The 23276-nt window shown below is 43.6% G+C and overlaps 2 protein-coding genes across 12 annotated transcripts in view; both read right to left on the reverse strand.

The window, feature by feature from the left end:
* Positions 1–769: 769 nt before the first annotated feature.
* Positions 770–15729, reverse strand: ZDHHC23 (zinc finger DHHC-type palmitoyltransferase 23). 7 transcript variants are annotated; one of them, XM_077993916.1, is made up of 6 exons: positions 15552–15729; positions 15243–15313; positions 14744–15019; positions 9312–10019; positions 7227–7394; positions 770–5389 (listed from the first exon to the last, which is right to left on the reverse strand). In XM_077993916.1, the coding sequence occupies exons 3-6, from the start codon at positions 14884–14886 to the stop codon at positions 5122–5124; spliced, it is 1287 nt and encodes a 428-aa protein (XP_077850042.1). In that variant the 5' UTR covers positions 14887–15019; positions 15243–15313; positions 15552–15729; the 3' UTR covers positions 770–5121. The 7 variants fall into 7 exon arrangements, with proteins under 7 accessions (XP_077850042.1, XP_028700443.1, XP_014985379.1 ...); XM_028844610.2 differs by lacking the exon at positions 15243–15313 and having other exon boundaries at positions 7227–7385; positions 14744–14913; XM_015129893.3 differs by lacking the exon at positions 15243–15313 and having other exon boundaries at positions 14744–14913.
* Positions 15730–16543: 814 nt separating this feature from the next.
* Positions 16544–23276, reverse strand: part of GRAMD1C (GRAM domain containing 1C) — a 105779-nt gene continuing 99046 nt past the window's right edge. For all 5 annotated transcript variants that reach the window (XM_028844605.2, XM_077993914.1, XM_028844606.2 and 2 more), the window contains one exon: positions 16544–18300. In XM_028844605.2, the coding sequence (XP_028700438.2) occupies positions 18220–18300 (81 nt within the window). In that variant the 3' untranslated portion in view covers positions 16544–18219. The remainder of the gene's footprint in view (positions 18301–23276) is intronic.

Consider the following 23276-nt stretch of genomic DNA (forward strand, 5'->3'; position numbering starts at 1 on the left):
GGGTCTCACTTCAGGCTGGAGGTACAGTGACCTGATTATGGCTCACTGAGCCTGAACCTCTCAGGCTCAGGCAATCCTCCTACCTCAGCCTCTCAGATAGCTGGGATGACATGCCCAGCTAACATTTTGTATTTTGTATTTTTTTTTTTTTTTTTTGTAGAGATGGAGCTTCGCCATGTTGCCCAGGCTAGTCTTGAACTCCTGGGCCCAAGTGATCCTCCCAGCCTCCCAAAGTGCTGCGATTACAGGCATGAGCCACCACACCCAGTCACCAGTTTTCTTTAAATGCTAAGCCTGTACATAAGGAAAGGTGACTTCCTTAAGTAAACATGCCAGGAGCCTAAATAAATCCCACAAAGCTTAAGTTTTCTATCTGAGCTTTATTTTTGCCTCTCCTCAAACATCAACTAGAAATTGAGTCTTTAGCAGCCCATATTCCAAGTGAGCCGGTTAGACTTTTTACGGAATACAGAGCCTTCTAAAGAGATACAATGGAAATAGTTTTGATGCCGTTTTTTGCTGGACTATCATGAAGGTATATTTCAAGATGTAACTGCTAACATAATGTATCCCAACATAATTGATACCCAACAAGCAGTATCCCCGACCCACAAAACTGGAGAAATTGCCACTGGGAACATAACAGTTTAGGGCTAGGGACAGATACACAGGATAGGGACATCGAGGGAGCCAAAGAGGCAGCACAGGTATAATGCAGGGTTTTCGGAAATCAAAAGACTTCAGGAGACACTCCAAGAAACACCAGCTATTTTCCTTAAAGAAAGCACTTTATTTTCCATTTAAACAACTTGGTCACAGGACATTATTTTACATAAATGGCAGTAATTTGTAAAATTTCCATGTAAAAGGCCTTGTGTCTGAGTCTGAGGTGATAAGAGGATATGAATACAAGTATATAAAAACAGTGCAAAATGTTCAGCCCACGGCCTCCGGAGTTGGCTTCAGAAATCCCCCTTAATGTTGCTAGACCAGTTACATTAAATATTAAATGTAACATCAGGTAAAGATTCCTGGGTTTCCTTTAGTCTAACATCCAACCCAGATATGCAATAAAATGAAAAGCTCAAAATCCCTAACAACTCAAACCATCCAATCACCCAGACCATTAGGATCACAATGAGTTGAGATTGCAGGCTCTATCATGTGCCATCTTGTTAGTGTCCCATCTTAAGAAATACAGAATTTTAGTTGCATCAATAACTAGAATAGACTAGCTCTGCTTTTAAAGCTTTGCCTTTTAAGTAGAAATTTCTAGAAGTTCACTTTCAAGGTGCCATCAGGAAGGCTAGGCCACTAATAAGTCACAAGCCCAACCTGGACATCGCGCAGCCTCTAAGACATTTGTCTCCACTAACCGTTCAGTCTTTAACCTGCTGCTGATCCTACAGTGAAACACTTAGTGCCAGCTGAAGCGTGGATGCTTGTCTATCAGCAACATAATTAAGTGTAGCTGATACTGCAAGAAATTTATATTAGTCACAGCAAACAGCCACAGGAACATACTGAATTGTACTTGGTGGTGAGTTTAGAATGGCTTTCCTGCTCCCCTGCATCACCTTCAAAGTGTTTAATACAAAAGGGTGCACATGTCAAGCTGCCACTAACAAAACCAGATTCCAAACAGGTGCTTCAGGAAAAGTCTCTTACTATCCATTGCTTGCTTAAGAAACCTCTACTTTTCAAAATGCAAGGTACCAGAATATGGCTACAATGAAGTCAGGGCATATAAACTTACCTAGGTTAAAAAGACCCTTAAATTTCGCAAAACTTTAATTTTTAAACATCCTGGCTAAAACTGTGCTTCTAGATATTATATTTTTGCTTATACTAGTTTTAGCTTTATAATAAAAAGCTAATGTCCTACTCAAAGGAAATACATGTCTATTAAGCAGATGGTCAGTAGTATGTAGAACCTTACTGGCACTGTGTTTTCTGGCAGTGGAAGATTCTAGTACAGAAAATTGTCTCTTGCTAAAAATATTAGAAGTACCAAGGACTATTGCATAAGAGAAAGTTTGTAGCAATTTTTTGCTAGGCAGATGGTACACTTGAAGACAACAATTACTTCATTCACCAAGGAAAACACTACTTAGCAAAGATTTACAATATCCTAAACACAAACACATGTGTGGCTGAGGTGAAATAAGCAGCACGTTGTCCCGGAAACACACTTAAGGCTTCACATTAGCAGCATCAGGGTAACCTATCAAAGAGGCATTATTAACGGTCAGTTCATTTCAGGAACGCTCAGCTGGAACCATAAAAGTACTCTGTGGGTATCATAAGAAACATATTAAATATTGAAGGATTTTCCTCTTTCATGCAGTCGTGATCCTTAACTCTTTCTCCCTTGAATCTTTCAAATCGGTGTATTCTTCTCCCCCCAGGAACAGTCCACAGTGGTGTGATAATAATCTAAGTGGCCAGATGATAGTAGGTAATTTATTAAACTCCATATCCAGTATGTTCATTAACAGAGACTGAGGACGTGAGATAAGAGAAGAGGGCCTGCTTGCTTCAAATCATGTTCGAGGGGCTTGCTCCTCTGCCCAAGAGACTGCGGATTTATAGGTTCACAGGACAATCCTCCACTACCACCACCACCAAATGCTTCCCTGGGATTGATTCATTCAGAGGCCTTGTCCTTTCAAAGATTCCACAATAAACTCACCTGGCCTCTGGAGAGAACCAAGGCCTATAATGAAACCCCTCAAATAGTTCCAGATCATAAAAGGCTCCGAAGTCCTATAAAACAAAGATGTCGCAGAGCCTACAGAACACTGCTCACGGATTAGCCCCTTGTTTGCTGCTCCTTTCGGTACAGACGCCTGGGAAGGCTTTTCCCCCAAAAAATTACTGGTCTTTTGACAGGTTTAAGCATTCTGTAAACTGTCCATCATGGGTTCACAAGGAACTTAAAACAAGTATCTTCGTGCCAATAAACCTGAATAATAAACAGAGAGTCCCTTCCTATCCATGGGAAGGAAGCTGAGTTGGCTCATCCAAGTAACCCTATTAGAGGTAAGTTGTTAAAAAAAAAGGTAATCATTCCTAATTCTCCAAATGACTTTGGTCTCTTTGTACTACTCATCTTCATCACATCACATTTAGATTGTTGTGATCAATTTGGCAAGAAGCTAGTTACTGACTATACTAATGTTTCTATGAATTTGTATGATCGACGGCTAGATCATCAGAGTTGGCTCTACAGCTGACATTCAAAAGCACGACTACCCATTTCTGCCCACATATGCTATCCCTGACATTATTACTCTCTCTCATCTCAAACCTGTACAGAAAGAAATTTGTTACATCAAATCCAACTTTAATTCTAGGTGAATATTCAGCTCTGGGCCAGGGAGAAGGCATCACTGTACAAACCTCAGAGTCTGCTAACATCCCCAGGCACAGAGCCTAACATTCGTTAAACAAACCATCTCTGGGGAAAATGACGACAGCCTGAATAAGAATATAGTGACCATCTTAAGGACAGCTCCGATTAATGGCCACAGTAGGGATGGTGCTGGCTGCAGAGGGTGGAAGTGCAGGAAGTAGCAATATTTCCTCTCAACAAATATAAATCTCTTGCTTAAAGCAGCATGCACAGAATGACTGAAAACACTGGCGGTATTTTCCCTATATTAAGCTATAAGCCAAGGCAAATTTAAGGAGTCATGAATTATCTTTGGGATTGCAAAACAGTACATGTACAAAACCAACATTTCAAAAGGGTATTTTCCTCATCTGAAATTCTCTCATCTTAATTCTGTAGCAGAATAATCCATTGTACATAAATATTTAATCTTTTATACATTTTCGCTTTTAAGATATGATTAAAGAAACAGCTTGTTACTGTGGGAAGAGCCAGGGAAGAATGGTAATCCATTAATAGTGGAAACCACATATATCCTGTTTCTTCTCTCCTAGTGAGATACTGTTATTTAGGGAGGGGTAATTGAGAATTAATGTGCAAGTTAAGTGGGAAGATGTCACTCAACTCCTCAAAGTTCATACCGGAATAATGTGAATGCCAGAAGGCTGATTTTCACAATTGAGTGCTATAACTGACAGCATTTGAAATACATGAAGAAAATACTCGAGCCCTTGATGTTACTCAGCCTTCCTACCAGAAAAGAGAGTGAAGCATCCCCACAGGGGTGTCTGTTCTCCTCTTCCAGCCACAGTCACAAGTGTGCTAGCACCTTACCCGGTGAAACATGGGAAGAGGAAAAACACGTGAATGCCTATTGGAGTTATTTATAAGAAACCCAAGCAGAATATATAAAAAATAAATAGAAGAACTCATCACCTAAACTCATGGCCACTGTACATTACACTAGCAATAATTATCTTTATAACTGTTGTCAACTGTCTTTTCAAGATCAGACAACTTAGCGTCAATCCATCTGGTCATCTTCTCTGTTTGAGTAGTTCATGTCTAATACCTACGAAGGAGAAATTCTCACAACTGTACAACACGATATATGCTGAAAACTGATTACCCTAATCATATTGGCTTCAATAATCTAACCTACAAACATTTTTCTTCTGTCACAATATTCTCCTAATACTTTGTATTTCCATGGTGCTTGAGTTGTTTTTTAGTGCTTTCCACATCCATCATCCCTCACGTGACCCTCATGACAGCCCTGTGAGGTAGCCAGGGCAGGCATCAATACCCCACTTTGCGGATGACCCTGAGACTTGGGAAAGTGACTCAACTAGGGGTCACATGGCTATTAAGAATCGAAAGAGGGACTAGAAACTATCCTAATCCAAAACTCTTTCCCCCATACTAATGGATGGGAATTGCTTCTATCAATTTGTGCATTAGCAATCCACATCCTTCTCAAGTTCAGGCAATTGAGTCAATTAAAAAGGTGACTAGAAAGGAATGGCTCTACTTTTCTGCTTCAGTATAAAAGTCTCTTAAGTTGTGGCATCAGAAAAATTAACTTCTTCCCACTCCAGTCTCTAAACCTGAGCATGGCCCTATAATGCCTTTAAGAAACCAGGGATAAAAATGGACACTGAAGTGTAAAATGGAAGGGAGACGGAAGGAGGAGCCATCATCCCTCAGAGAGCCACACAGAAGGCACTTCAGACAATGTCCTCGGCAGGGTGGTGGAATGCACGTGTGCCCAGGGTGGAGAACTGGTGCCAGTTCCGCAGGAAGCCCCTATTGTACTGGCCTGTGTCCACGATGAGCCCGCAGAGGAGCCGGCGCCCAGTCTTCTGTCGGAGGGCCTGCTGGACTTCCCGTTCAGTCACATTGTAGCTGATATTGATCAGCTGGATCAGGAAGATGTAGGCCATGCCTGCTGTGATGATCACAGAGTACCACACGCAGGTGAAGGAGAGAGCCGAGCTGGGAGAGGAGAAAAGGCTGGTCAGGGCTGCCATTTTTGTCACATTCAGAAAACTGTCATCATCCTCACATTTTACACATTTTTTTACTTATTACTAAAGACTTTTGACATCTTCCCCAATCCTCCGAACTGGAAGATACTCAGAATTCCAATAACCTGCTTAAGCAGGAGAATGTGCATGTTTATTCTATAATTACTGGTGCCTGTTTTCTAGTATATTACACTAGAATAGCAGGGACTGTTTTTTGCATTTTGTACCCTCCACACACCCAGCACACTGCCTGACATAACAGTGTTCAACACCTGTTTGTTAAATAAACAAGTAATTTGTAAATTATATCTAACTCATGACAAAACAAAGGAACCAAGGGATTGCTATAAATGTCCTCCAGGAAGCTGCAGGTGGATGCCAAGGGACAGTGCTAAAGTTATTAATCTCCATTCTTTCCAGTCCAGTGCTGAGGAACGCAAAGACCACGATGACGCCCAACACCAGCAGCCCTGTGCTTACTCGGATGTAGGAACGCCGAGCGTAACATTCCAAATTCACCCTCCTAAAGCCCAACACAATCACACAGGGCAGGGACACTCCTCTCAGGCTCACTAATGAGACAGGCTGCCAGTGAGCCTCTGCCATCTGATGATTTTCAAACATTCGCGAATGAAGTTAGCTGGAAATAAGTTCATTCAGAATCTTCATGTGTAAAGCTGAAGGGACCTCAGAGACTATTAAATCCAAGGACCTCACCAAAAAGATGAGGTGCTGTGAATCGTCTGCACAGAGCAGGGTGAGAAGCAATGGCAGGACTGCGTTCCTCGGTTCCCTCGCCTCCCCACCGAGTGCACAGACATGCTATGCTTCAGGACAGGCCTCACCTGCAGCGTTAGCGGAGAATTTGACACGCTGGAGATACTCTCCACACAGCGGGGAAGGAAACTTACTCTGACGAGGACCAATCTATTCTAATAATGCCCACAGGTGTCTGGTTCTAGGATGACAATGGGGATATCTGTCCACAGATTAATAAAAACAAATGCCGCACAGGGATACTTTGTAGAGAAAGCAAGGATTGTTCTGAAAATGAAGAGTGAGAAGAAAGAAAAGGACCAAACCATAGACACCACAGAGCACTTATGTCAGAGACGATGATGAAGGGAAGGGAATAAACAGCATGGGCAGAGGGGGGCCCCGGCATACAGGGAGGGGGCGCTGAGGCCGAAGCTGAAGAATCCCAGCTTTTGCCATGGCCTGGAAATCTTCACAATCTATAAAGGGGCCTCAGGAAATACTGACCTACATATCATAGTAATCATCAGTGGTGATTAAAAAAAGAAAGAAAGTAGAACAGGAAAAACCAAGAGAGGTCACAAAGAAAAGCAAGGTTATAGAGATGCTGAGCACATCTCCAAAGGGTCGGAAGCAGGAAATTAAGCCTGGACTAAAAAGCATCAGGAAGCAGCGGTAAAGGGAGAAGGTTTTGGATCGTTACGACAAAATAGGCACATATGTGCCCTGGGGCTGCTAGTTTCTGTTGATTGTTTTAGTTTCACTGGTGCTACTTTGAGCCTGTGAGTGGTCACCGGACTCTGGAAGTCCCTGATTAGGCCTGGTCCTGTTTGTAGAGAACTAGTTCTTCACTTTCTAAAGGTCAATAATCCTTTTAACAGCACCCTAGAAAAACACACATCACCAATGCAATTTCAGGGATACCCAGCATTCCCACAGCCTGGCCTATGTTTTGGTTGAGAACTCCTAACCAAGTAGTAACAGTCCCTGTCGATGGCAACACCCATTTCTTCCCAGGGGGCCTCCATGCTGTGGTATCCACGGCTCACCTGTAATTTGCATAAACTCCAGGACAGTAGAAGAGAGCTGTGAAGACGCTTCTATCTCTACAAATGGTGTCCAAGGTCAGTGTGATCCCATACACCGAGGTGAGCAAGAAGATCAAAAGGGCAAGTATAAATGCTTGATGATTTGATTCTCCAACGCAGCTATTTATCCTCAAAACAGCATAGAGAAATAAAAAAGCAAACATTTTTAAGAGTTCTCAATACAATTTACATGATAAACAAGAAAGCTTTTTTTTTTTTGGAGACGGAATCTTGCTCTGTAGCTCAGGCTAGAGTGCAGCAGCGTGATCTTGGCTCACTGCAACCTCCGCCTCCCAGGTCCCGGTTAAGCAATTCTCCTGCCTCAGCCTCCCAAGTAGCTGGGATTACAGGTATGTGCCAACATGCTCAGACAATTTTTGTATTTTGAATAGAGATGGGTTTTCACCATGTTGGCTAGGCTGGTCTTGAACTCCTGACCTCATGATCCGCCCACCTCAGCCTCCCAAAGTGTTGGGATTATAAGCATGAGCCACCGTGCCCAGCCAAGACAAGGTTTTAAATAGGGAAAGTGTAAATTACAGTTATTAAGAAGTTCTCTTATTTTGCAATTTTAGGGAATTAAAAACTTGCACACTGAGGGATGCAGTCTTATATTCACCGCTCTTTGCAAAGTGGAATCACATCGTCAGTTTAAGGACAAGACTAAGTAAAAAGCAGCACCTGGCTAACAAATCTTCCTCAATATCAGTATTACCCAGCTATGGAGAGCTAACATTGTCCTCACCATGTTAAGGAAAGGGAGCTAAATAGAATTATGAAAACGTAAAAATGCTAAATCAGAAGGATTACAGATTATGGGAAAATTCATGTTCAATATATGAAGAGTAAGATAAAGATCCAAAGAGGTGAGAAACACAGGGTGAGGGGAGGAACAACTTGGTAACCTGCAGGCTCTTTGGCAGGTAAAAACAGTGTCGTGGCCATTTGTGGGGCAGGATGGACAGGGAGTGCCTTCTACCCACTGCACACCAGGATGCTCCGGTGGGCACAGATCTGCTCTTAGGTGAGCCTTCTGCAAACCAGCATTTGTAAATGGAACACATACACACACGTACACACGAATAATAAGTGATGAAGACACAGAAGTAGAATATCTAAAAATGAAAACACCTGTTTACTTCTACAGACAAAGACCCAGAAAAGAGCTGCCCTGCACTTGAGCCATGCAACTTGAGGCCCACGTCGATGCCTCTCAGCCTTTTCTGCACCCTCACCCTCTCCTGCATCCGCTTCTGAGGAGGAGGTGGGATGCTACAGGACCAGAATCCTAGACATGAAAAGCGTAACTCATTGATCACGACTGCCTGAAGAGCAATAAACCTGCAAACATGCTACTCACAGCATTCATGTCTGAATTAATTATACTCCCTTCAGTTTAGATGTTTTTAGTGAAGCTGCAACATCATCTTTAAACATTGCACTTCATATTTTATAGGGCCTTATGTACCTTCATTTGTTACTGGCCAACTGGGAGGTACAAAAGCCCATTTCTCTGCAAATAATCAAATAGAGAGTTTATCTGGTAAGGCCTCAATTCAGTAATGTTAAGTGGAAATCATCGGTAGCATCAAAAACGATTATGTATGTATGGCAAGGGGGAAAAAGAGTCACCTAAAAATAGGGGTACACTTTCTTCAGCTTTATGTTTAAAAAGGAATAGTACAGGGAAATATGCTTATACTGTTTCTGATCAATTCTTTTTTTAAAAAAAAAAATCATTCAGCTGTAGATACTTCTCTATTAGAAAGAAGATAAATGAGGAGTCGTTCAAAAGAAAATTGAAAAAAAAAAAAAAACCCCACAAGTTTTCTGTTATTCTGCTTCAGGAAATGACTGAAGGAACTAAATTTGTGAAACTCGAAAAACTGATGACTAAGTGGGAAGATCACAACAACCCACAAATACCTACAAGGTGTAAAGCTGGGAAGGAGAGAAATTTTGGTATAGCACAAGGGAAGATCAAATGTAACTAGCGAGTTTTACATGAATTTACACTTTCCAAGTCTCCAAATGTTTCCAACATACCAGACACAGTGATGATCCATTCTCCTCACACAGATGCCACATATCCGGCAGTGCCACGCCCGGGCTGGTCGCACCAGCTGGCACTTGGCACACCAGTCCTCCTTTGCTTTGGTGGGGCTTCCAGCCGGCATCCTGGAAGAGCCCCTGGGGTCATCCTTTGCTGTGCGATTGTTGAGACTGCCCGACGTGTCTGTCCCAGGGAACCCTTTGGTCTTCTCCTGCCCTTTTCGGTTCAGCAGCTCCAGCTGGCTGCTGCTTAGAGCTCTGTCACTGCTTGCTGGATTGAGGTAGCCTGGATTCTTCTTGGCTCTGTACAAGGCTAAGAGTATCAGAAATAACCCGCAGGTAAGAACAGCTAGCTGAACGGGACCCACACGCCCTTTGGGGACCACTTCCTGCAGGAACACATAGTACATGTAGCCCAGCGAGAACAGTCCAAGGCTCAGGAAAAACAGGGTCTGTTCTTTCCTTCTGTGAGTGAGGTAGTAGTACCACAGTGCCAGCACAGGAAGGGAGGTCAAAACCACCACCCCCAGGAGGAAATGCCAGGAAGCCACATGAAGGAAGACAGGCAGCAGGACAAGCGGAGGGATGATGCTGATGTTCACTTTTTTGGCTCCTCTAAGCCAAGGAATTCGGAGGCGATCAGAAATTGTATCCATGATTCTTTCACAAGTCTCTGGCTGTAAAGATTTACATGTAATCCATCTATTCAGAAAAAGCACAAAGAGGAGGGACTTTATGTGGGTTTGTTGAATTAAAAGCTACAGAACACTGAATGCCAAACGGCGAGATAAATGATTACAGCTACCAAAGACCAAACATTTCACCTCCTTACTACAAAACTAAGCTTTTCAGATTCACATGTCATTTTTTAAAATAGGAACAAGATGTTTAAAACTTAAGGTTATTTCTCCCCTAAACAAATACATAGGTATAGACACATGCTGCAAGTAATGTTTACATCTTATGACCTGTACAGTCATAAGAATCTCAAAACAAATCACAATTTAGTTCTGAGGACAACATGGGAATTCAAGAACTATGAGGTAAGTGACAAAGCAGCAATAATCAATGAACTCTTGGGATCAAACATTATAAGGAGTGCTCAGAGGAGTGTCAATACTTCTGGGTGGAGTCATCAGAGGGGTCTTTGTGGAAAAGGTGGGATCTGTGCTCAACCCTGATGTCCAGCTAGCATGTGTATGAATGGAGAGGGAGGAAGGCAGGCCTTCCAGTGGAAAGAAATGTGTGCAGCACACACCTGGCATGAGCCCAGGCAGCAGACTAGTCCTGCAAGGATGGGGTTACATACAGAAGAATAGAGATCAAACTAGTATGAATCAAATCACTGAACTTGGTGAACAGAATATTTGTTGACTGTTTTGCACACTTAGGCTATGCTATGTTCTAAATGTTTATGCCCCCAAAATTCATATGCTGAAACCCAATCCCCAATTCAAGAGTACTAAGAGACGGGGCCTTGAGGAGGGTATTAGGTCATGAGAGCAGAGCCCTGATGAGTGGAATTGATGCCTCTAAAAAAGAGACCCAAAGGGGCCTGTTTGCCCCTTCCACCATGTGAGGACACAGCAAGAAGGTGCCATCTATGAAGCTGAGCAGGACACCTCATCAGACACTGAATCTGCTGCTCCCTTGATCTTGGACATCACAGCCTCCAGAACTGTAAGCAATAAATATCTGTTGTTTATAAATTACCCAGCCTAAGTTATTTTGTTATAGCAGTCTGAACAGACTAGGACAGAAATTGGTACTGACAAGTAGGATGTTGCTACAACAGATATCTAAAGGTGGATGTAGCTGTGGAACCGGGTAATGGGTAGAGGTTAGAAGAGTGTGGAAGTGCATGCTGGGAAAAAACCTAGACTGAACAAACTAACAAAGGTGATTCTAGCAAGGGCTCAGAAGAGGAGAGCTGCAGAGAAAGTCGCAATCTTAGAGAATCCCTAAGAGGTAATGAACAGAAGGCTCTCAGAAATATGGACAGTAAAAGCCATTCTCATATGATCTCAGATGGAAGTGACAAACATGTGATTGGAAACTAGAAGGAAGGTGATCCTTGCTACTTATAAAGAGGGAAAGAACTCAAGTGGAATTGTGTTTGTGTCCTGCTGTTTGGTAGAAAATAGAACTCAAGAGTGATAAAACTGAGTATTTGGCAGTAGAAATCTCTAAGCAAAGTGTTCAGGGTGCTGCATGGCTTCTCATAAATGCTTATGATAAAATGCAGAAGAGATAATTTTTTTTTTTTTTTTTAGACAGAGTTTTGCTCTTGTTGCCCGGGCTGGAGTGCAATGGCGCGATCTCAGCTCACCACAACCTCCACCTTCCGGGTTCAAGTGATTCTCCTACCTCAGCCTCCTGAGTAGCTGGGATTACAAGTAAGAACCACCACGCCTGGCTAATTTTGCATTTTTAGTAGAGACAGGGTTTCTCCATGTTGGTCAGGCTGGTCTCGAATTCCTGACCTCAGGTGATCTGCCTGCCTGGGCCTCCCAAACTGCTGGGATTACAGGCGTGAGTCACTGCACCCGGCCAGAGAGAGAAATAATTTAAAGACAAAATTCATAATCAAAAGGGGAGTAAAAGATTTGGAAAATTCTCAGCCTGTCTATGTTGTAAGAAATGAGAAAGCATGTTTGGGAGAGAACAGCAAGGATGTGGATGAGATCAGTATAGATTAGCCCCGTGCCAGTCATCAAGACGATGGAAGGACCCTGAAGACATTCAGAGATCCCTGGGGCTGCTGCTCCCACCACAAGCCTCAAGTGCCAGGGCTTTGAGGGCAGACAGTCTCATAAGAGGGCACAGGGCACCCATGGGGCTTCAGGGGGTACTGCCGAGTGCCATCTGAAGCCTCTGCTCCCTACATTCTGGTGCATGCCCCACGGCAGCTCCAGGTGTGGCTCCATTGGGCCTCGGTATGCCACAGAGGCCACCCCTGAAGGGCACATGTGGTAAACCTTGGTGGCATCCACAGGGTGCCAATGCTGTAGGCATCCAGAGTGCAGGAGCTGTAGAGGCCTGGCTGCCTCCACCTAAATTTCAAAGGATGCCCTGGAGAGCCTCAGGGCCGAGGCAGAGGACTGCCACAGGGGCGGGGCCACCACAGAGAGTCCCCACCAGGGCACTGCCCAGTGGAGCTGTGAGTGTGGTGGGGCCACTACAGAGACACCCCACTGAGGCAATGCCTACTTGGAGCTGTGGGGACAGGGTCACCCCCAAGCGCCCCAACTGATAGAGCCACTAGTATGCAACTCCAGCCTGGGAGAGCTGTAGGCATCTGTAGGCAGTCCAACCCGAGAGCTGCAGTGTGGGCTGTGCGCAACAAAGCTGTGGTGGCAGGGACACCCAGAGCCTTGGGGGCCCAATCTCCAGCCCAGTGTGTCTACAAGGCAGGACATCAAGTCCAAGATTATTGTCAAGCCTTATTAAGACTTAACATTGTTTGCCCCACTGGGTCAGGACCTGTCACTGACACTCCTTTCTTCCTGTTGTTCCCTTTTGGAATGGGAATGTCTATTCTATGCATGTCCTTCCATTGTACTGTGGAAGCACCTAACTTGTTTCATTTCACAGGCGCACAGGTGAAGGAGAACTTGTCTCAGGATGAATTGGATCTTGAAACTCATCCATATCTGATTTGGATGGTGATATTCAGACCAGACTCTGGACTTTTAGACTTTTGAATTGACACTGGGATGAGCTAAGACTTTTGGGGCTATTGGGATGAAATGAATGTATTTTGCATGTGAGAAGGACATAAATTTTAGGGAGCCAGGAAGTATTTGTGTCCCTCCAAAGTTCGTTACGTTGAAACCTCATTCCCAATGCAACAGTAATCAGAGGAGGTGATTAGGTCATGAAGACAGAGCCCTTGTGAATGAGACTAGTGCCCTTATAAAAGAGCCCTGTGAGCTTATTCGCCCCTTCTGCCGTGTCAGGACACACCACGGAGGTGTCATCTATGAGGAAAAGGGCCCTCACAAGACACTGAATCTGCCCGTGCCTTGATCTTGGATTTCTGAGCCTCTAGAACTGTGAGCAATAGATGTATATTGTTTACAAATTATCCAGCCTCAGTTATTTTATCATAGCAGCCTGAACAAATTAAGACAGGCTAGTAAGAAAAGGTAGAGTTTAAGGAAAGGTAACTTTGATTTTAGACAATTTTTAAAGGTAAGACTAGAACTTGGAGGTGAGTGGGAGGTAACTAGTTGGGAATCATACAGAGCGGCAGGCACAGTGGAAACACCGAGGAGAGGGGTACAGAGAGAGCAGAGGAGACGCCTCAGGGGACAGCTCAGGTCTCCAGGGTTAGGAGGGAGGAAGAGTTAGCAAGGTTAATGGAAGAGCTGCGGTCTTGAGTGATGGTGGTTATGGAAACAGCATCATTTCTCCATTCATTAGTGCAAAGTGCTCTATTTTCTCAGTATAGATTTTAGACTAACTCTAAAGAATCTATATTCAAAGACATCCATAAAAAAGACTACGCAGTACACTGTCAAGTAAGAATTACAAAGGGGTCACTGGGATTTTAAGAGTCAAGGCTAGTACTACACTGCAGACCCAAAGGAATGCTGTATTAATGTACCAAGCTCTAAGTCAACAAACTGGCACTTGCAATGACATTTTTAACCAGAAATAATTACTAATGGGAAAAGCAAGTTTCCAACATCCCTATTCTTCCCACATTATGACTTCCATGTGACAATAATTTTTAAATATATAATTACTCAGAAAATGGATTAAAACCAGGTTATTCACTGTCCGACACTAAATTTTTTCAGTGATGTTAAAAATTCTCTTTTTGGATAGTAATTTCCATCACTTGGAAAATAAAAGCCAAATACAGTACAATCAATCAAGTGTTGCTGGTCACACTGAAAACTGTGAATCCAGGGGAGATACATGCCTTCTGGCTGGAGTTCCTCCCCAGAAACAAGGGGCAAGACCAGTACTAACAGCAGGAAAATGATCTTTCAACCCACAAGGCCCTCTGTGGTCAGGCGCCACCCAGTCCCAAGTAGTCAGTCTCTAAATGCTGAGACCTCTGAGAAGGCAGGAACTTTCTGGAACTAATGTGTTCATTTTAAACTTACAGATTCTGCTGGCTTGCATTTTATTTTATACTAACTTGCCTACTATCCCTTTAAACTGCCTGTTCTCTCCCCCATCTCTCTTTAAACGAAAAATAATATCCTATAAAACAGCAGACAGACAGCTGTGCCCTACTGCGTAATCCATCTTTATAAAATCCTCACACTTGACATAGAAGCCAACTCTCATTTTAGATGCTTGGAAATAGAATCAAGAGCAAATTCTAGCATTCCGGGTGGCTAGGCTGAAAGTACACACGGCAGTTCTCAGAAGGGTGATGGGGCCAGCGTCAAGTAATGCTCTGCTCTTACCGATCACACCCTTCATCCAGATCTTGACAATCACACAAACAAGCAGCCACGTGGTTCTTTTCCCCATTCCGATCTATGTACTCGCAGCAGCACAGGGGCTCCAGTTCAGGTTCTTCGGTTTTCTTTTTCTTCACAGGTTTCATACTGCCCTTCTGTGTCCTGATTTGCACCTGTCACCATGAGGCGTAAGAAGCCCTCAGAAGGTAAAGGTGGAAAGAACACAACTTACATCTCGTAAACAGGTCCACGCCTCTCTTTCTGCTTAACCTCCAACGCCTGAGCAATCAAAAATGAGAAGAGAGAGGGGGAGGGGGTCCCGTTTTCATCAGGCTTTTATGGCTCCGCCTGGCCACACAGGGGGCTCCAGGGTTCTTGGAGCTCCGAGCTGCCTTCACCGCCCCTTCCCAGCCTGGGCAGGCGCCGTCTGGGCACCAGCCGTTCCTATGGCGACAGCCGACCACGCGTCCGGGACAGCCGGGGCGCGGGCGGTTGCGCTCACCTGCGGGTGCAGGCTGGGAGGGCCAAGCGGTCTCCGCTCCAAGCCTGGGCGCTGGTGGAAACTCAGCGGGGCTGCAGGGAAAGGCGAAGCATATGCCCGCTGGCACCGGCTAACACTCTCGGCGGCTGAGACCGGCGACCTCGCTCCAGGAATGCCACCAGACTCCCTGGCAGTGCTCGGGGGTCGCCGTCCAGCTCAACTGGTCGGGCCCCTTGCGGGGTGAGCCTCTCCCGCCCCCGCCAATCCGGAGGACGTGGGCGGGCCTCGCACGCCACCCCGCCAGGAGAATGACCTTGGAAGGGAAGTTACCTGCCCTCTGGCCGGAGGTGCAACTGCAGCCAAAGAGGCGGAGGGGAGATGGGTCGCCTTCCCCGGAGGCACGGACGCGTCTCCCGATCTCGGCTACGCGGAGCCCCGGGCGTGACAGCAGGAGTCTCCGGGACCCGGGCTCAGCTCGGCCGCTCCCTCGCCGCAGCCGCCCACCTGTGACCACAGCCCGCCGCTGCCCGGGCGGCGCGCCCGCCTCTCCGCGCCGTCCTAGCCGCTCCTCCGCCCGCCCGGCTCGGTGCGCCAAGTCCACGCGCGCTTCCGGGTGCCCCGCCCCCGGCGCCGGGGTTCCCCGCCTGCCCGCACGTGCGCCGCCAGCCGCCCCGCGGAGCCCGCGGGCGAGGCTCCTCCTCCTGGCCCGCGGCCCTGGCGCTGGGAAGGGGAAAATCGGCTCCCGAGAGCGCGTCTAGGAGGCAGGGGCAGGAGGCGGGTCCCGCAACCCCGGCCTGCCCCGCCCCGCCCCAGAGGCTGCAGCCGGGCCCCGCCGGTGCCTGCGGGCGGCGAGTCGGTGGGACAGCCTCCGGAGCCCGGGAGTGCAGGCGAGGTGCGGAGACGGAAATACGGGAAACCCGGGAACCCGGAGGATTTCCGAACTACGTGAGACCGTGGAGCGGCCAGCCTTCATTCAGACGCCGGCAACAGGCGGTGGGGGAGCTCTCCACCGCAAAATGTTATCCAAGTACCTCCCCCAGTTTCGCTGACCTTCTCTTAAAGGCCCATCACTGCCGCCGGATCTGTTCATTTAGCAACCTGTTCGTTTTCATGATTTCTGGCTAGCAGCCTTTACATTGGACCAGCAGGCCTCGCTAGTACTTTTGTTCCAGTCGTCTGCGTATTTGAGATGAAACTGCCCTGAGATGAGAGTCCTTTTTGGGTTTTATTATTGCACAAAATTTCTTTAAAGAGTGTAGGCCCATGTCCACGTTTCGCTACCGCAGGCTTTGTAGTTTTGTTTTTAAGTAGAAAAAGAAAACTACAATTCAGAAATTTTTTATTTTATTGATATTCAATTTACATAACAGGCTCAAATTTTATTAACTGAATTCTGCATCCATACGAATTTAGTCTTAATTTAATAAAGCAACTTACTTTGGTAATCTTCCTTGAGGTATGTTATAAAATACAACTTTTAAAGAAACATCACAAAAATATTGTTTGTCGATCATTTTTGTGACTTTAACAGAGAAATCTTCATCTTGCTCACAGCCAGACACTACATAAATCCTTACCAAAACAAAAACCCAGGTAGGCCCACTGATAGCCCTAGGTATGCTTAGTTGGAATTCACCCAGAGAAACCCATTTTCCCTCTAACGGAGTCAATACTTTCATTCTCTACAGGTATCTCAAAAATGACTATAATAACGCCATGTGGCTTTGGGGACTCTGGGGGAAAATGAAACATTTAATTAAAGGCAATAGTTGTTCAAACAGAATGTAGATACATTATATACATATATATGTATATAGATATATATGTATTTTTCCCCCAGAGAAAGGGCTCGAGACAAAACAGTAAAACACTTCAACTTTCCCTAACTCTTGAAAAAATATCTGATTTTAAGTCAGTTTACAAAGTTCTTATTTTAATGAGCCACTTGTATGGAGACACATATGCATAAAAACTTTTTATGAAAGAGCCAAAGCTTGTATCTGAGTTAAAACTTCAGAGTCACTACACTTGTACTGGGACATACGTGCCCCAGAAGGTTTTATTAAAGAGCTAAAGTTTATGTCTGACTTATAACTTACCAAGCAAAACAAGTCACACACATACATAAAGAAGGAAGCCATACATGGTCACTGAAGGTACACAAATTATTTTCAACCAGATGGGTCGCTTCCACCATGAAAGACTGCTAAGCTGAAGCCAATCTTTGTTCAAGTAGGCATTCGATCTGTCACTGAATGCCCAGATTTTAACATAACCTTCTGGTTTTTAAAACTCAGAGGACGGTTCTTCCTTTTGACTCTTGGTATCCTACATGAGGAGGCAAGATAATCCCACCTCTGATAGTTACCTTAAGAAAAAACAACTATTTCTTTCATAAAGATACAACATGGCAGAAGATCCTTTCTGATAATCATCATCAACATGCAGATTCAAAAAGTTTGACTATTAAATTTGCATGCTAAATAAATGAAGACATTATAATATTTATAGTACACCAACCTGGAAATGTTGTATGTCTGAAAACAGGACCTTTAAAATCAGTAATGACATAGAGGTTTCCTATATTGTCCTCTTTATCCTCTTGGTCTTCTCTCAGTTATGAAAGCAGCCTATTGGACCTGTACTGATTCTGTGCTAACAAAGCATCAGACTTCACTGTAGAAATGAGACCATACCACTCCGTTCAGGGTGTGTCACTTTCTTTTTTTATCAGAGAAATTCAGTTCTCCAATATACTTCATGGTTCACTGAAGAAACTCACAGCTTAAAAATATCTATAAGAAGTGAAAGATGGATTCTTAAGGCCAGCAGAAACTAATTATCAAATAAATGTTACTGAAAGAAATGTTCATATTAGAAATCTCAATAATGAAAAAACATAGAAATGTTCTATGCCAAAATCCTTCCTTCTTCTAGTTTTCTTCCAGGTATTTTCTTTTAGTTCCAATTATCTCCGCGGTTTTAGTCCTTCAGATCACTAGCTTTCAACAGCCATGCCAGTCTTATTCTTATTTAGTAGGTCAAATGTTTTCTGAAGCATAATGAGTGAGCTCTTCAGCTGTAAACAAAATTAATTTTTAAAATCAGATTAAGTTTTCTAATCAGATTTGAAAATTTCTATTTTTTATGCCCAAAATTTACAGTGACACTTAATGTAGTTTTGTTTATACCAATGCACAAATAAAACGTTAAATACAAAATACCTGATTCTTTGGGGTATCAGTATGATTGCTACAGAGTTCTTCCCATTTGCTGGAGTATTGTACTTCTTCCCGCTACTACATAGTCTACCTCCCAATAGGTCCATTAATCAAATTAAGCGTAGTGACAGACTTGTTTTCCTAAACGGTTTCTGAAGTTGCAGTGGTCTCCTCAACTACCCCCTAAACAACTCAAGTTTCGCTTCAGTGCCTTTGCATGCTCTTACCCTCATGTTCTTCACCTATCTAAAACTTACTCATATTCACACTCTTCATGTAGTTTTCCCCAGTCATTCTGCCTCTAAACTCCCAAAGCATTATCCTTACTATTTAACACTTTGACACTGAATTTTGTAATTTTGGTTGTTAACAATACACCTGGACAGCTCATTTCTCTAAGAAAATTGGATGCAACTCAAGAGCAGGCATTATGTCTTACTCTTTTTTTTCTGTATTCATTCATTCAACAAGTATTTGTTGCTTGCCTATTACATGTTGGGCAGTGTTCTAAGCACTGGATATACAATGGAGAACCAAATAGAGTCTGTCCTGTCCTTCATGGAGCTTACAGACTAGTCAGGGATCCAGAACTATTAATAAAACAAATAATCACATCCATAAATACATACTTCGATATTTTATTAAGTTTTTGACTTGAGCAATTGGTGGATAGCAGCATCATTTTCTGAAATGAGACCCACTAAAGAATTAGGTTTTGGATTAGAGGAAAATTGACATTTTGGACATAATCAGTTTGAGAATCCTGTTAGTTATACAGGTGAAGATGCCAAGTAAGCAAGTGACTGTATGAGTCTAGAGCTCAAGTCGAGGCGAGAGAGATGTACTTGGGAGTTGCTGCTATCTGAACATTTGTGTCCTCTTCAAAATTCATGTTCAAACTGAATCCCCAATGCAACAGCATGAAGAGACGCGGCCTCTGGAAGGTAATTAGCTCATGAGGGCTCTTATGAGTGGATTAGTGCTCTTATAAAAGAGCTTCAGGGAACTAAACAGTCCCCTTTTTTGTCCTTCAGTCCCTTCTGCCAGTTGGCCACCAAACATGCCAGAACCTTAATCTTGGACTCCTCAGCCTCCAGAACTGTGAGCAATAAATTTCTGTTCTTTATAAATTACCCAGTCTCCAGGATTTTGTTACAGCAGCACAAATGGACTAAGACAGGAGTCACTGGAACATGTGGTTAAAGTTAGGGTGTGAATAAGATCACCTAAAGGGAGAGTAATAGAGAAGGGAAGAGAACCTAACACAGAGCCCTGGAGCATTTGGGCCAGGAAGAAGTCAGGCAGAGGAGATGTTTTTATTGTTTATTTTTTTTATTTTTTGGAAACGGAGTCTTGCTCTGTCACCCAGGCTGGAGTGCAGTGGTGTGATCTCAGCTCACTGCAACCTCCGCCTCCTGGGTTCAAGTAATTCTCCTGCCTCAGCCTCCCGAGTGGCTGGGACTACAGGTGCCCGCCACCACCCCCGGCTAATTTTTTGTATTTTAGTGGAGACGGGGTTTCACCAAGTTGCCCAGGCTGGTCTCGAACTCCTGAGCTCAGGCAGTCCGCCCACCTCGGCCTCCCAAAGTGCTAGGATTACAGGTGTGAGCCACTGTGCCTGGCCAAGGAGATGTTTTTAACTAGCAAAAATTAGTTTTACATTTTTCTAAGTGAAAGAAGCCAATCTCAAAAGACCACATATTGTATTATTCCATTTAGATAACATGTCCAGAATAGGCACACCCATAGTAATGGAAATTAGATTAGTGGGTGCCAGGGGTCAAGGGGAGTGAGGGATGGGAAGTAACTACTAATGTGTACAGATTTTCCTGTGGGGTTATGAAAATGCTCTGGAATTAGTGATGATGGTTGCACATCCTTGTGAATAAAAACTTTTATTGTATGTGAATTATATCACAAAAAGATGTTTTTAATGGTTTTAAAGAAAGCAAGATTACATACATTTCAAGAAAGAAGTGTTTAACTCTGTCAAATGCTGACACTGTAGGATGAAGACTGAAAAAGGGTACATTCTTTTTACAAGCCAGATGTCACTGGGGACCTTCGCTCAAGCAATATTAGTTGGGGAAACCACGGGAGAAGAACACCAGGCAGGAGTGAGCTGAAGAGTGAATGAGTGGAATAAATACACACATCCAACTTTGCTCCCTCAAACCCCACTAATAAAGAGATTTTTAAAAAGACATAAAGCTGTAAGGGCAAGGAGAACGGAAAAGGAGACAACAGTAATGCAACTTTGGAAACTGGAAAGCAGACGGATGACTTGGCAGGCCTGGAAATGCTGAATCGAAAAAGTAAAAGTAGGGAATGCTGAGAACCAACAAAATTAACCCCAAATAATCCTCAAAAGGCTCAGGTGTTAACGACCAGGAATCTCTGGAAGTGAGAATAAAGAAGGATTGCTTGAAACTTTTCGCATCTGACCTTTCCTACTACCTAGGCAGAAGTCTGGAATTTTACTTTCTGTGCAGGATAAAACAGAGGGTCTCTGGCTGCCTGGCTTGAGGGACACCAAGGCATTGTTAAGGATAGCAGTACATACCAGAAACAAGGGTAATACATGAAAATGTATATACTGAATCCTGGGACCATCCTTTCGGCCTTTCCTTCCCCTATCCCTCTTCTTCTGCTCAGCTCCCAAAATGCTGCAGCCAGCCCTAAATCCACCAGGTGGGAGACTAGAGGAGTCTTCTCTGTGGAAACTGACCCAAAGAGGCCGATACCAGGATTTCTCAGCCAAGAGCCCAGTCAGATCTACAGAGAAGTTTGGGGTACACCAGCCCAATCCATATGTTAAGAGCTTCAGATCCACACAAGAAGATAACTAAGGGCTACCAAACACTAAAGAAATTCTCTAACCTTAAAGATAGAAATTAAAATGGGGGGAAGATCTTGATGGAAAATGAGTAGGCCAGAAGAAGATTTAAAAACTTTAACTATCAGTAATATTTTCAGAGAGATAAAGATATTGTAGCCATTTAAAAAAAAAAAAAATGCAGCAGGGAGCAGTGGCTCATGCCCGCAATCCCAACCCTTTGGGAGGCCAAGGCAGGCAGGTCTGTTGAGCCCAGGAGTTTGAGACCAGCCTGGACAACATGGCAAAACCTTGTCTCTATAAAAACTGCAAAAATCAGCTGGGCATGGTGGCTCATACCTGAAGTTCCAGCTACGGGAGGGTGAGGTGGGAGGTTTCCTTGAGCCCAGGAGGTCAAGGCTGCAGTGAGCCGTGTTCATGCCACTGCACTCCAGCTGGGTGACACAGTAAGACTCTGTCTTAAAAAAAAAAAGAAAAAAAGAAAAAATGGCCAGGCACGGTGGCTCATGCCTTTAATCCCAACACTTTGGGAAGCCAAAGTGGGTGGATCACCTGCAGTCAGGAGCTCAAGACCAGCCTGGCCAACATGGCAAAACCCCGTCTCTACTAAAAATACAAAAATTAGCCAAGCCTGGTGGCATGTGCCTGTAATCCCAGCTACTCAGGAGGCTGATGCAGGAGAATCGCTTGAACCTGGGAGGCAGAGGTTGTGGTGAGCTGAGACTGTGCCACTGCACTCCAGACTGGGCGACAGAGCGAGATTCTGTCTCCAAAAAAAAAAAAAAAAAAAAATTGCAACGCCACAAAGAAAAGAAATCATTCAGAAAATTAATAGCTCTTTGAAATTGAAAATTTGTTAGCAAAAACTGAAAAACTCAATAGAAGAATTTGAAGATAAAATATCCCAGAAGTAGAACAAAAAGACTAAGAGATGGAAAAAAAAGGTAAGAATATTACACAATCCATCCAACGGAAGGCTGACATCCGAATAACAGTTGTAGAAGGTCAGGAGAGAGAAAATGAGGGGAGGAAATAATCAACTATATGACTCAGGAAAACTTCCAGAATTATAGGCATAAGTTTCCAGATTAAAGAATCAAGAGTATTAATAGCCTCAGAATTCTCAATAGCAATACTGGAACCAAAAGATAATAGAGCAGTGCCTTCAAAGTTCTAGCCAAACCATTTATAAGCAAGAGAAAAAGCAGAATGAAAAATTTTCAGTTAGCTGAACTCTTAAAATATTTACCTCCAAATTATCTTTCTCAGGAAGCTACTGTTGGATGTGCTCCATTAAAAGGAGGAAGGTAACTAAGAAAGGAAAACACAGGATACAGGAAGCAGAAGACACACATAGACAATAGGAACCCCAGGATGATAGCTGTGCACCAGGCATAGAAGGCTACTGGACCTGACTGGAGCCATCAGAAGGCTTCATCAATGGAGTATGTACGTGAATAAAGATTCTGAGAGATTTATAAACAGAAAATTGGGGGATTAAATGTCTGTAAATATTAGTAAAAAAAAAATTGGCAATAGTAGTAAAAATACTAGTAAGATAATTATGGCACATTTATACAGTTGAATCTCATGCAACTGTTAGGGGGAGTGCTTTATATACTGAGATGGAAGTATCTCCAAGATATGTGGTTAATAGATAAAAGTAAAATAATGGACAGTGTATATAATAGCTACCATTCCTATAAAAACAGCTTAATATTACGGATCGAATTTTATTTAGAAGGATCAATAAAAATGAAGTAGATATATACACGCTGATATGGAAACATCTTCAGAATATATTACTAATTGAAAAAAGAGGATATACAACAGTGTATATTGTATACTCCCATTTTGTAAATAAATAAATAAACAAACAAAAGTGACTACACAATAAACATAATACCCTTGCCTAATAGAGACTGGCAGGGGTATTTGGCTCTAGCAGAGGGATTTTTTCAAACAACAGTAGGGTAAATATTCTCTCATACACAGAAG

Source organism: Macaca mulatta, chromosome 2, assembly GCF_049350105.2.
Source record: "Macaca mulatta isolate MMU2019108-1 chromosome 2, T2T-MMU8v2.0, whole genome shotgun sequence".
NCBI lineage: Eukaryota > Metazoa > Chordata > Mammalia > Primates > Cercopithecidae > Macaca > Macaca mulatta.

What these genes read in the sequence shown, in the direction of transcription:
- ZDHHC23 (XM_015129893.3), bottom strand. Translation starts at nt 14,886, where the DNA reads ATGAAACCTGTGAAGAAAAAGAAAACCGAAGAACCTGAACTGGAGCCC. An exon ending in CTGGATGAAGGGTGTGATCG is followed by an intron (nt 10,020 to 14,743) that starts GTAAGAGCAGAG and finishes TTTTCTGAATAG; the next exon opens with ATGGATTACATGTAAATCTT. An exon ending in GGAGTTTATGCAAATTACAG is followed by an intron (nt 5,390 to 7,226) that starts GTGAGCCGTGGA and finishes CTCCTCTCCCAG; the next exon opens with CTCGGCTCTCTCCTTCACCT.